The sequence below is a fragment of the Lichenostomus cassidix genome, chromosome 3 (assembly GCF_008360975.1).
Source record: "Lichenostomus cassidix isolate B80296 chromosome 3, HeHo_3.0, whole genome shotgun sequence".
Lineage (NCBI taxonomy): Eukaryota > Metazoa > Chordata > Aves > Passeriformes > Meliphagidae > Lichenostomus > Lichenostomus cassidix.
The window spans coordinates 107,046,010-107,059,423 of record NC_139483.1 but is presented as its reverse complement, the minus strand read 5'-3'; the positions used below and the strand labels follow the sequence as shown (position 1 = coordinate 107,059,423).

General features: G+C 39.2%; 1 protein-coding gene across 3 annotated transcripts in view; it reads right to left on the bottom strand.

The window, feature by feature from the left end:
* Positions 1–13,414, bottom strand: part of RCAN2 (regulator of calcineurin 2) — an 82,626-nt gene that overhangs the window by 35,563 nt on the left and 33,649 nt on the right. The window contains exon 1 of one of the 3 annotated variants that reach the window (XM_085057053.1): positions 5,402–5,715. The exons of the other annotated variants lie outside the window; for them this stretch is intronic. Coding sequence (XP_084913179.1) covers positions 5,402–5,488 — 87 coding nt within the window. The 5' untranslated portion in view covers positions 5,489–5,715. Of the gene's footprint in view, positions 1–5,401; positions 5,716–13,414 lie in introns of those variants that run through there. 3 annotated transcript variants of the gene reach the window in all.

The following is a 13,414-nucleotide window of genomic DNA, read 5'->3' as shown; positions in this document are numbered from 1 at the left end:
ACTAGATCACTACAGACCTGAAAACGCTGAAAATTATGTGTCCTTCTTCTTTTTTTTTTTTAGAAGAAGAGAAAGAACTTGGGTACTTCACCTCTCTAGGTTCTTCTGAGAATTTTAACCAAAGTAATTATTTAATGAAAAATCAGTATCACACTTGTATCCATATTACAAGTACCTCAATTTATAGCTGCACTAATTAATTCTTCAAATCTGCTGATGAAGATCACCATCTCTTTAGTGCTCCTCATACAGGCTGAACCATTTGTCAGTAGAATTACAAAGTCCACCTTACCTTATTACCTGCCTGGGATTAATTCTGCACCTCCTACCAACACATGCTAATTGTTGTTTATTTTCATTTGACAAACTGCTTATTGTCTAGTTACCCTTAGGAAAGGGAAATACCTTCATGTGACTTCCAACAGAAAGGGGATTCAGAGAGAATACAAAGCCCTCTGACTTGCTTTGCTGTTCACTGTTAGCACTAAAGGGTGAAGAAGGAGAAGCAGGAGGTTTGTCATATTCAGAGGTGTGTAAGGACCTGCAGCTGCCACCAAACTCCAGTGAAACAGCAACATCCCCTTCTTCTGAGGCAAGGAAGAAGCAAGTACAAGAAATTAAAGATCAGCCTAAAGAGCATATACTGACCTTTAGAAGTCTTACCATTCTGTCACCTCTTTGGAAACTTCCCTGAAAAGTCCAGCTCCCTTCACACAAGGGTGTTAGAAGCGCAAAGCCCAATCTGTGACTGTAACTGGGAGCACCTCAGTGTGGAGCAGCACCAGCTGCATGACCCCCAGCTTTGCTGTCAGAGTCTCTCTGTGCTGACCCTGAAGCCAAGAGCAGGAAACAGCACTACAGCGTTTGGGAAGCTCCTCTCCATTACTTACTCCAGATGAACACAGGCAGCAAGCAGAAATCAAAAGACACCCACATCAATTTCTCCAGCAGAACTTTAGGATTACACAGATTTCAGACACAACCTTATTTGCAATCAGAAAGAACTACCAACTACAGAAAATACCAAGAGAAGTTACAGAGCAGGCCTTTCTAGCCATCAGGGTATTTTTGGCAGTCATGCTGTTGTTTGGTTTCCTCCTTATAGCCTGTCTGTGAAGTCTTATGACTGTGCAACAGACTCTTCCCACGGATCAAACTCACATGGCTAAGGGAAGGATGTAAAGAGAGAAACTCAGAAACTCTCCCAGAGCAAGTCATGCTTCCTAACACTGGACAGTTGGCAGCACCTAGAGGGATGGCAACACTCCTCCCTTTTTCTTCAGCTTTCTTCACTTGACTCTGACCTTAGAGCACTTAAACTTTAAATCTCAGAAGATCTTTGTGAACAAGCCACTTAAAACAGTGGAGAACTGAAGTGGAGAGCAAAAACCACAAGCATCTAGTGTGCTTTTGCCATTTAGACCTCAGAAGTTTAGACTGCTAAACCTCTCAAATCAACTGCAGGACAGTGATTGACCTCCAACCCATCCAGCCCAAACAACTCCCATTAGCAGGGTGCTCACTGGAGTGTGTCTGAACTGAGTAATGAGTTTACAGATTGACAGAGATCCTGCTCCAATGGGGATTAATCCTCCAAAGCAACAGTCAAGACAGTGAAACTATGCCTGCTATTTCCCTTTGCTGCCTGGCTCCTGTCCACGTTGTTTTTTCCCCTGAGTTAAGACAATGGTCCCATCCACATTACTTTACATAACTGTGTTCACGATGTGATCCTTCTGGATCATTACTATTTCTTCTTTCTTACAGTAGTGCCAAGTTGCCCCAGTCCTACTTGCTTCCAAGTGGAATGGTTTGTGCGAACACAAATGAGGAGAGAATATGTAGAATTAATCATATAAAAACACAGTGCTTAAAGTAAGAAATACGAGTTTAAATTCTTTGCCACTGTTTCGGTGATGTCTGGAATTCCTCTATTAGAAATAAACAAGATATTCATTAACTAATTGCTTATGTAACAAAGATCATTACATGAAATTATCATCTAGAGGCACTGAAAGAATTTTAATTATCCAGGTGAACTTCAAAGCAGAACTGCACTTCGTAATTTCTGTGGTTGCCTTCTCAACTCTTCTAGTTCCTGATCTACAGCCAGTAGCATCTTGATTAGCCTGACCCAATTCAAAGCAGCAGCTGATGAGAAGTGAGGGGCTTGTTGGATGGGTTCAGGGGTGGCAAACTCATGGTGTCAGTGCATTGCCAAGGCACCCATACAAGCCTCTGTTCATTGAAAGGATGAGCAGCTCCAAATGCAGCAACTAAAAAGCTTTGCCTTCAGTACTAAATTATTGCTCCCCTGTTCCAGAGGCCAAATGGAAATGGAGTGTTTCCAAGCCTGACTGCCAGCTGCTAAGAGCATAATGCCTACAGAATAAGGTTTCCTTCAGAGGTGGAAAAGCAACAATAAACTGGAGAGCTCCCTTCCCTCTAAGCCCTGTGCCCAAAGCCAGCTCTGTATAAGAACTCCCCAGCTCTGAGGGGCTGATGCTCTAGAGAAGTGGCAACTTCCAGGAGTCCTCATTGCCACCCACTGTGGGAGCTGCTGCTCCAGAGCCCCAACCCACCAAGCTCTGCCACTGCAGGCCTGGCAGGCTCTGCACACACCCAGCCCTCAGCTGTGGCCAACACATGTGTTGCGAAGTGCAGAGCGATGGCTCAGTGCTGCCAGCATCCTTCTCCCAAACCTCACAGGAGAACAATGGCTCAGTACAACCAGCATCCTTCTCCCAAACCTCACAGGAGAGCAATGGCTCAGTACAACCAGCATCCTTCTCCCAAACCTCACATCAGTTCTAAACCTGAACTGAAATAAAAGTAAGATACGCTGTAAGCATATCCTAAACCCTAAACACAATCCTTGCTGACATCAGAGAACTACTTTTACAGGACTAACAGCTCATTTAGCAAATCTCATCAAGCACCACAAATATTATAAGATCTTTAATATCTGTTCTACCACCGAGGGAACATTCTCTTCACACAGAGAGAAGGTTCTTTGCAAGAAAAACTTCTATTGGAGAAGGGACAATAGCCTAGACTTCAGTTTTCAATGCTACTTGTGCCTTCAGGCTGACCCACAAAAGGGCTGGGCAGAGGGATACTCACAAGGTAGGTGAAGACAGGAACTCTGAGCTTACTTTTGCTCTTCGACTTCCACACCCATCTTATCTCAGCAACAACCTCCTTCCTTTTTACCCTAAAGCTGTTCCCCATCCTATCAAAGTCAACATACATGTTTTTATGCTGTGACCATACTGTAATCAAAAAACCCCATCTTGAAGTGAAGCCTTTTGCATAAAAAAAACAAAAAAAACCCCAAACCCCCCCCCCCAAAAAAAAAACAACACCGCCATACTGTTTTTTTCCCTGCAATTCCCCTGAAGTGAGCAAAGAGCAATAGGTATCTGTAGCTTTACACTATCAGCAGCAGTGAAACTTTCACAAAGAGGATGCCCACGCTGCAGACTGCTGCATGGGGAGCCTGGGGATGAGCACAGAACTGGCCAGAGCCACAACAGGCTTTGGGGACAACCCAGTGGAAATAAACCTGCAGTGAGCTGTGGGTCACAGAGGACACACTGCTGACAGCCCTAAGCCAGGCAATTTCAAAGTAGACTTTGCATTTCTAAGCTGCAGTGCAGTCTGCAGTGCAGTCCACATTGCAAATATACCCAAAGTCTTTGCAATCAACATTTCAATTCATACAAAAGTGAGGGGGAAACGTGAAACAGGGCAGTTTTAACCAAAGGAAACACGGCACAGAAAGTCCAAGTCACACGAAAGGGTTACAATTCCTGTAATGTCTCTGTAACCCTTTTGTTCTCTTATCTCATATTCCTGGCCCACACTTTATAGATGCTGCAGCTTTAATCAGGATAGTTTAAGTCTTACCCAAGCCAACAGAATTCTTTCTGCTGAATTATGGAAGTCAAAATTTTGCTTTTTGCTAGCTACTGACATATGAATGAGGATACAAGAAGCTCACTACAACTTTAATTTCTTGCACAGTCGTATGTAGAACATGGACCTGGCACTAAAAGACCCAAGTACAAGATCATACCAATGCAGGTGTAAATCCTACAAGTTAAAAGAATATGCTCTCAGCTAAAAAAAAAAAAAAAAAAAAGATAAGGGAAAGAAATTAATAAGCAGATAGACATTTTACTACTTCAAAATAATATAGGAAACATGTCCCAATTCAGGGCAAGACTGCTCACCTGAATCATTCCTCTGAATTACTCACTATTTCATCTCTAAATCCACTATTAAACTGTTAGGAAAAAGCTTCTTAAATTAAGAACATTCGGCTTCCAACACAAAAGCATCTGTATAAAGAATTCATGATCTCACATGGTAACAAACTAACAGGGAAATAAAAATCATAACCTCTTGAAAATCAAAGTAGTTTTATTTCTAGATATTTCCAGTGGCTTCAATGTTTGACTTAGAACCAAACAGAACAAAGGTTCAAAATCTGACCTCCAATTTGTAAATCCTTTTTACCCTGCTCCAGTCTTTCAATACTAAGAACAATCAGATTAGAAACTAATTTTGTATGTACCTTTGTCCTTTAAATAAACTGCTGAGTATCACTGTATTACACCTATGAGCTCTTTCAGATAATCTGTGAAAAGCATGCTCAGAATTCCTCTTTCAAACTTAATTTGCAGTGATTTTTTTGCAGAAATATGAGAATAAATGAAAAAGGTAATTGATTTCAACAGTAAGCAATTACACACAATGACTTTTCTACAGCAGTTGTCTAATTAAGAGACTGTGAGCCCTGAATATCAAGCCTTAGATTTAAGCATTGTTTTTCAGGTATTCCTATGATATGCAAGATGCACAACTTTTTGTGTTCTGTTACACTGCAGATGCATCAAAATACTTGCTAAAAACTTTTAACCCTTCACAAAAAATTTATGCTTGAACATATGATTTGAATGTGAAGGAAAGAAACAGCTACTGCTCAACTGAGTAAAGATATCTGAAGGTTATCAACATCAATATGTAACATTTATGGCAAGGCTGATCTAAAAAGTGACACTGGACTAAAAATAACTAGACAAAATTAACAATGAAAGATTTTTTATGAATATGAAACATGCATATGCACAGATGTCAGTTATATAACCCATTTCTTATATCATTAAAGAGTAAACACCAGACTGTTCTTTCAGCTTATCAAAACACAGTAAAAAGCAGTCACAATTCCTCTCCCATATTTCTCTCCACTAATTAACAGATTTATTTTTTTTAACTGTGTGTCTTTTACCACCGCAGCAGAATCTCATCTGCCCCCTTATTGTGAACTGCTACATACAAATGCTTATTGCTCCCAAAGGCTTTTCTAAGAAGCAACAAAAGGATTGCAGGCGCATACCTTAACCTCTTGGCTGGCAAAAACCTCCACATCAACCCCACAGGCAACCAGAGTGGAAACATCACAGTCCATGCTACGGGCTGGCATCCCCCGCCTTTGTACACAGAGTTAGGCAAGCTCAGAGTAACAAACGATGGGAAGAAAAAATAACAACAACAAAAAAATCTTCAGTTCAGTACTGCAATTGAACAGTCCAAGATTCAGTTTCAGCGCTGGCAATGCCTGCAAGCCTCCAACACGAGCTCTGTGCACTTAAAGTGAGTTGCTGGTTGCCTGTCCCCCGTACACCCACCAACTGAGCAGGCACAGCATAGTAACAGCGCTATTCCATCTCTCATGGCAATGACATCACCACAAAGACTGACATAAGCTAAATCTATTTTTTCAACCCTTTTATCTCTAGGCAGCACAGTGGATCAAATTGAACATGATTATGTGCTAAATCTGAACTCGGACTAAATCAATTCAAGCAGCGTTCACTGTCAACTGAGTCATAGCTGTTGTTTCAGCTGAGTACTTATGGTGGCAAAAAAAAAAAAAGGAAAAGAGATCGCCTGACACTGAAAGCTCTGCTCTGAGTGTAAATTAACCCAGCATTCAAAGCCGCTAAGCTCAAGGTAGCATTTGTTACTTTATTATACTTTAAAATCTACAGCAGAGCACTAATAAAAAAACCCTTCAAATCAACAAAAACCTCAGCACTCTGCTTTTAACAGCTCGAAGTCCTTTTTTTAATAAAGCACACTGTATAACCCCACACTCAGGATTAGAGAACATCTCGTCCTGTCATCAGCAGTGATCAACACACTGCAAATTTGATCCCAGTGCTTTGCATACACGCTGCACTGTGACTCATCCCCAGGAAGATCAGAGGCATGTCTGTGTGTGATTCAGAAGTCAATACCCCTTCAAAGAACAGAACATGAAAATTTCCTTGAAATTAGGACTTCGCACCAGGCAGTCTTTACACCATCCATCCCAAGGGTTAACCCTTCACAAATATAACAAAAGAAACAAATAGAAGTGAAAATGCTTTACACCTGCTGACTCAGTGGTCTGTTTATTCTTTGCAAGTTTTTATCATTTGCAAGTTTAATCATTTTTTTAATGATAGAAATAAAATACCTACAAATTTGGGACTTCTGAAGTGATCTTTATCCCAGACTGAAACCCTTATTGTTCCTTTAAGGTTTATTCTTGTGATCCATAAATTACTTCTAGTTGTTGTAGGCCAAGAATTGACATTTATGGATAGGTCAGATTAACAGGGAGAATTAATATATTTAACTATTGGTATGAACCTAGGAGCAATTCATGGCTCACTGTAAGAGACTCTGCTTAACTCCACTTCACTTACAAATAAACTCCTAACTATACTAACATTGGATGTTAGGAGGAAATTCTTTACTGTGAGACGGCAGTGACATTAGATGCTGAGACAGATAAGCCAAAATCTCTTATCAGAGCATTCTTTTCCAAGTTATATTAAATAATTTTCCCTCTTTTCAATTGAATTTATAGCAACCTCCTCAGCAGAAATCACAAACTAAGATCAGAGCCAGGACAGAAACATAGCCCAGCACTAAATATTTTACAACAGAACAACAGAGCAACAGAAATGGATAGGGCAGCACAAGGCAGTAAATGAATCAATACTGTTTGTCATAATTATCAATTGCTTTGTGCACTGGTCACTTAATCACTGTCAAGATTTTTCATAAACCACAGAAAGCCACTTTTCAGAAAGAATTTGAAGTTAACATTTTTGTGTTTATAGAAACTTTTAATCATATATTTGAATATAATATATATGTGATAACAGAGGAAAAAACCATAAAGGCCTGATTGAAGCTGTAGGCAGATAGCAATGGAAAAATCATGGCATAAGAAAAATGAGAAGCTAGTAAGTGGCTATCAAAGAGCGGGAAAGAAACACTGAAAGCAAAGATGGGTCTTGTGTCTGAGTCTTATGAAAGTTTTAACAGTGATGGACCAACAGGATAAAAACAAAACAAGCATCTGAAGAAGGAAAGCATCAAGAATCAGATGATGCTGGTCTCCAAGGTCCATAAAGGCATCCAAAGTGAGGGTGATTCCTGGCCTGAGTGTGGTTCCATAGCAGTGATGGAAAAAAGATCTTACTATCCAGAGCCACACTGGATAGGTCTGTAATTATTTTTTTGCTTTCTTAAAAACTGTCACCTATCAATTTCAATAGCCTTAATCCTTTGAAAACTGGTACCTGTTGTGCAAACTGACCTGTTCCACTTCATGACTATTCCTGCACTTCTACTATTCGTCTCCTTTCAAAAGAGAATCACTGCAATTTTTCCACTCCATCTGGGTAAGGAAACCTTACTGACATCCCAATTACTTTTATTTCTTGCTTCTTCTTGCCTATTCCGAAGTATAGCCTAATTTTTCCCCTTTAAAAAACCACTCTAGCTCACTAGGGTATTTTAGTGAGCTCTTTACAAAGATAACCTAGCTGTTTTGGCTTCTTGAAAACAAAGATTACCTAACAGGAGAAATCTACAAAGCTTTTGAGTACTCCAACTTATATCTTTCAATATATGTCATATTCTATTTGTTACTGCTCACTTCTCATTTAAAATCAAGACATAGTCCTATGTGAGTGTTTTTTATCAGGGCACTCTACAATTCCTTATAGTCTCACCAAATGCTAATGAAAAATTTATTATTGAACACTTTAGAACTGATTAATATTGACTTATTCCTCCAGTTCAGGAGACTTGTTTTTCATCCAAATTTAAAGAAAAAGCATTTCAATTTCTTTCAAAAGATTTCTTAACTCTGTCTCTAGATGGTTTTGCTAAATTGAGTTCACCAAACTCACATGAAGAAATTAAGCCATGTTTCATGCATATTTTAAAGTATCATATTTAATAAATAGAAATTGATATAGACAGACCTGCACTTCAGCATATTCAGTCAGTAGGTTCTCCAGATCACAAACTGGTACCACTATTTAACTCTACTGCCATCCTTCACCAATTTTACATGAGGTTTAAGACCATGACAATAAATTCTGATAACAGAAAGTAAAGTTTTGAACAGTTACTCAGAAGCTTTTTAATTTGTTTCAATGCTTGTCCATAGTAACAGCTGTGCATGGAATTCAACCGGCACTGCTTGCTACGTGTGAATATTCCAGGGGGCTGAATTTAGGAGCAGTTGAGGCTCATTTGTAAAATCAGGCTGAGCACAGAAATACCATTTTTTCACAGTTATGTGCACAGGCATCAGACAGGTTCTAGAACTCAGAGCAATATTCCATGTTATTGTTCCTTCATAAGAACCACAGTAACCCCACTGCATCACTAGACTCTGATGATTAACACTGATGATCAGGTCATACCTGAGCCAGCCTTCAGAAACACAAAAAGCTTCCCCATTCAGAAGGAAAATAAAAGCCATGTTATTCCAGCCAGGGACTATCTCACATTATGGATCTGTACAGTTCCTAGGGTAACAAGTCAGAGCTTTTACTCCTGTGTGTGGAGTTGTTTTCCTTCTGTAGCTACAGCTGAGTCTCAGGTTAATGCCTACAAGTAGAACCACGGATTTAAGACTTTTCAAGCTCAACTCACAAGTCATTAAAACAACTTCTGCAATATCTTGACCCTCGTTTTGCAAGCAAACTACTACTGATTTAGCCTTAGGGAAACTTCACTGGCTCTGGACCTCACAGCGGCATCACGTTGTAACCAAAACCAGCAGCTAAATTCAGAAGCAATCCTGACTTCTTTGCTCTCTGGATGTAGCTTGTGCTTGTTACCACTGGTACTAGAGGTGTTACTTTTGTAGCAGCTCTGCTTGCAGGTGCAAACCTTAGTAAGACAATGTACAGATCCAGAAAAATAAAAAGGAGCCCTCCATCAGTGACCCTTTGAGGGCTGAATAAAACACTGGAAATGGATTCACATTATGGCTGATTGAAATGTTTTTAATGATGTGCATCTCTATTGATCTCGTTCAGCCTGACACACAAGTAAACAGCATTTAAACCATGCTCCTACCTGTCACTAGGAACATGCTTTTCCAAATATAATCTTATTTTTAATGGAATTATAAATTATAAATACTTTAAAAAACCCTTAAAAATTTAGTAATGTAAGAGAGCCCTGAAAAAAAAAAACAGAAGAAAAGACAGTTCTTCCAATTTCTCTGCCTGCAGCCGAAGATAAAAAAGGCCAACTAGAAACATTCTTCAGGAGCAAAGTCAGCTCTTTCAAAGAGGTGTTTCACAAGGACATAAAGAAAATAGAACACTGAAGACTGAGTAGGGTTCAGCTCAGCCAGAGAAGGAAAATATTTTTTTCTTCTCATGACAGTGAGCACTGGCTTGTGCTAAAGTCAATTACCTCCAAAAGGATGGAAGCACCAGACAAAACGAGGCAGAGGAACAACCAGCAAAGAGAGTGGCCATCAAACTGTTTGGAAATATATCTTTTAAACAGAACATTTAGCAATCATTTGCAGTAAATAAGGAACACTGAACTATCTATCAAACAGCTACAAATCCACTGATTTTCCCAAGATGAGTCTGATCCCCAAGCTAAAGTTTCTACAAATCCTAAATTGGCATCAACTGTGGCAAAAAAAATGGACTCCAATTCAACCCTTCTCATAATGAATAATCATTCCTGGCAAGATTTTTAAGCACACAGAATCTTGACCAGACAAGAAAAGAAAAGCTCAATTACACTTAGAATAATCCTAAATCAGTAAGTTCCTCATATGTGCAGAGACTTTTGAGCTTGGAAAATGCTTTGGCTGGCTTTGCTTTATGGAAAGGTAACTTTTCTGTATTTTAAGTGATATTTTGCTTTTCTGTAGGCAATAACTTTCTGTTAGTCACGCTTCTAGGTCTCGGATTCTGAGGGTATCCGCGAAAATAAAACAAATCATTAGCATTATGAAGGATTTCTCCCTCTTTAATAAAGGTAATATCCAACAACTCAAAGGCCTGCACATGATGTGAGAATACCTCAGTGACTGCATAAACAACTGTGTCAGTCAGGCAGCATCACTCTGCTGTCTCATTTAGCTACACACAAGCTGCAACTGTGAGTCAGAACTGCTCAATTATTTTAACGTGGTTGTACCATTCATAGTCCTTCGCTTCCAAGTAAATTCAGGGAGGTGTGAGGGGGTGGAAATCTGTGCGTGTGTCTTCTGTCAACTCAGAATGGTTACAAATCCTTTTCTGTGCCAGATCCACACAAGAAAACAACTGTTATGGTCCAAACTCCTGCAAACCCCTCTCTCTGGTAAAATGAACTGCTGCAGTTCAGGAGTCAGGACATCCTTGATTCATCTGGTGAACCAATGACCACCTGCAGAATACGTAACACACACATGAATCCCTGGCAACTGAAGAAAATAGCAACCCTGCAGTGTAAGCTGAATTTATTTGCAGCCTATCCACAGGATCATTGATAAATTGCAAAGTTTTAAATTAAGAGAACTAAACATAGATCCCCACATGCTACATGTACACACATTGTCAGTATAAGCAGTAGATTTGGGAACTAATTTCATGGCTCCAGCATGGATAGTTAATGCAATGGGAGATGCCTAAGGGTATCCAAGACACACACACAGGCTTGACAGACATGATCAAGGACCTCTGGAAGATCCCTCTCCTCTGAACCATCAGCCAGAGGCCCCAAAAGGTTCTTTAAGACATTTAAATTAGCACTGACTATTTGGGCAGCTGTTTAACACACTCCCTGTTCAATGCACTCCATGGACTATTAGAGTGGGATTTTGCTGATCTATCACTTGCTGTGTAGTTTAGAATGGGCTGAATTTTTTCTAACCTCTGAATTTCTAACCTCTAATTGCTAATGAAGTTTCCAGCAACTACAACATAAAATTAAGCATCTAGCACATATGTACGTATGTGTAAACTGATGCTTAAATGGAAGTGTTAATCTTGAACTCAATCCTACACTAAGTTATCACTGTGCCTCCGTTTCTCCAACAGCAAGACAGGAATGGTATTACTTGCTCTGTCAACACATCCAGTGTTAAAGAGCATGTGTAAAACAGATTTTTATGCTGTCTTTAATTTCATAAAAGTGATAATGAACACAGACTACAAAACAGGTGAAATCCTTATATATGTTTACTCTTGCAGTACTTGAAAACAGAATTAAAACCAGGTCCTACATGGATTCTGTAAGAGATTCACACACACAGAGGATGCCAGGCCAGTGCTCTGAGAGCTGCAAGAAGCTGAAATCCCAAGCACCTCCTCAGTTCCCAGTGGGAAGATGGAGGTGCTCAGAGGCTGTTACAGGAACAAGACACTGAAGAAATGGATTCCATTCTTCACAGGAACTACCTTTGTGACCTTGGATGAAGAACATGCAGGAACGCACACTCAGAATGGCTCAGAGCTTTGTGTTTTATTTAGATTTTAAGTGTAAGCTCAGCAGGACAAGTACTCTCTATTACTATTTGTTATTTAATGGATGATGCCAGTTGGAATAGGTTTGTAATACTCCTGCCTAAAACTGTGATTTGCAGTTATCCACGAGCTCTGTTAACAGCTTCAAAATGTATTTTTAAATCATTTCCATTTACCTTTACTCGTCTCAGACTAGCAAGGGTATTTAACATGCCTGTATGTTTTCCTTGTCATTTCAGACGCTTCATCACAGCAAAATGCCCTTGAAAGAAGAGCCTGGAATACCAATGCTCACTGCTGTGAGAGAGACCAACCTTATCTCTCAACTGCAGCTCTGCACAGGACACGCAGGTGAGAGATTTAATGGCTGTGCTGAGAGAAAACAGCATTTACTGCCAAGCCAGCAGAAGCAGCCCAGTTCAAAGGGAAAAAAAAAAAAAAAAAAGAGAAAAAAGTCCACTGTCAAACAGCATGCAGTCAGACAGCAAATAATGAAGCAATGAATAATAGATCTCTTACGTAATTGCTATTTTATCCTGATATTATAGGGTGGGATTTATTTTGCTGCAACACTTCAAATCAAATAGTCTATTCTGTTAATCCCCAGATCAAGCTGCAGACAAAAAAAAAGTATTGATACTTAAAATTTGCCATACACAAATTTTAATTCTTGTCTTCATTACAGACAGGTGACACTGTCTTCTATTTTGATAAATCCTCTGCTACTATTTTTTTATTTATGTTCAAAGGACAGATGGAGATTAGATACAATGAGACCTAAAAGTCAGGTATAAAGATTCCAATGGCTCTAAAATGAAATGAGAAATCTATTAACGAAGTTTTTTATCCCCTATAGCATGAAAATAACGATCAAGAAAAAGAAGTTAGAAATCTGAGTAATTCTAAGATATAAGTGCTCTTGTAACGTCTTTATAAAATGGATTTATCCTAGTTTCTCCCTAGAAGACTGATTTCATGATTTCATGAACAGAAGAAAGAGACCACAATGGGCCATTTAAGAGCCTTTACCTTATGGGAAGATAGATGAGATTTAGTTTCTCCCTTTTCCTCTCCATAAAACCCAAACTTGTTTTCCCAACTAGAACTCAAGAAACAGTCTTCCATTGACTCAGCCCAGGAAAGGACCAGAACCAGTTCCGTTCCTATATTTTGAACTCTCAGTTTACTCAGTATCTCCATATTTCTTATGAAGTATGACACAGCTCTAAAGAGATATAAACAAAAACACAATAATAAAAAAATTAGAGCAGAACTAGTTCTCATACAGGTATCTCATGTACGAAGTATCGTGATTTCAAAAAGTATTTAATACTGTATTTAATACAGTTCTAAATCATTTAGTTATTCTGTATGTTGGTTCACTCTCTAATAGAAGAGCTTGACACTGCATTGTCAATATTAAATTGACAGTAATTAAATAGCAAATACATTAAAGTACAAGTGAGTGACAGAAAATTGATCTTATTTCAAAGCACCTGATCTACAGTTAAACAGTCAGCTTCCTTCCGAAACATGGAGTTTCAAATGACAAACCCAAATGCATGATATTCCCC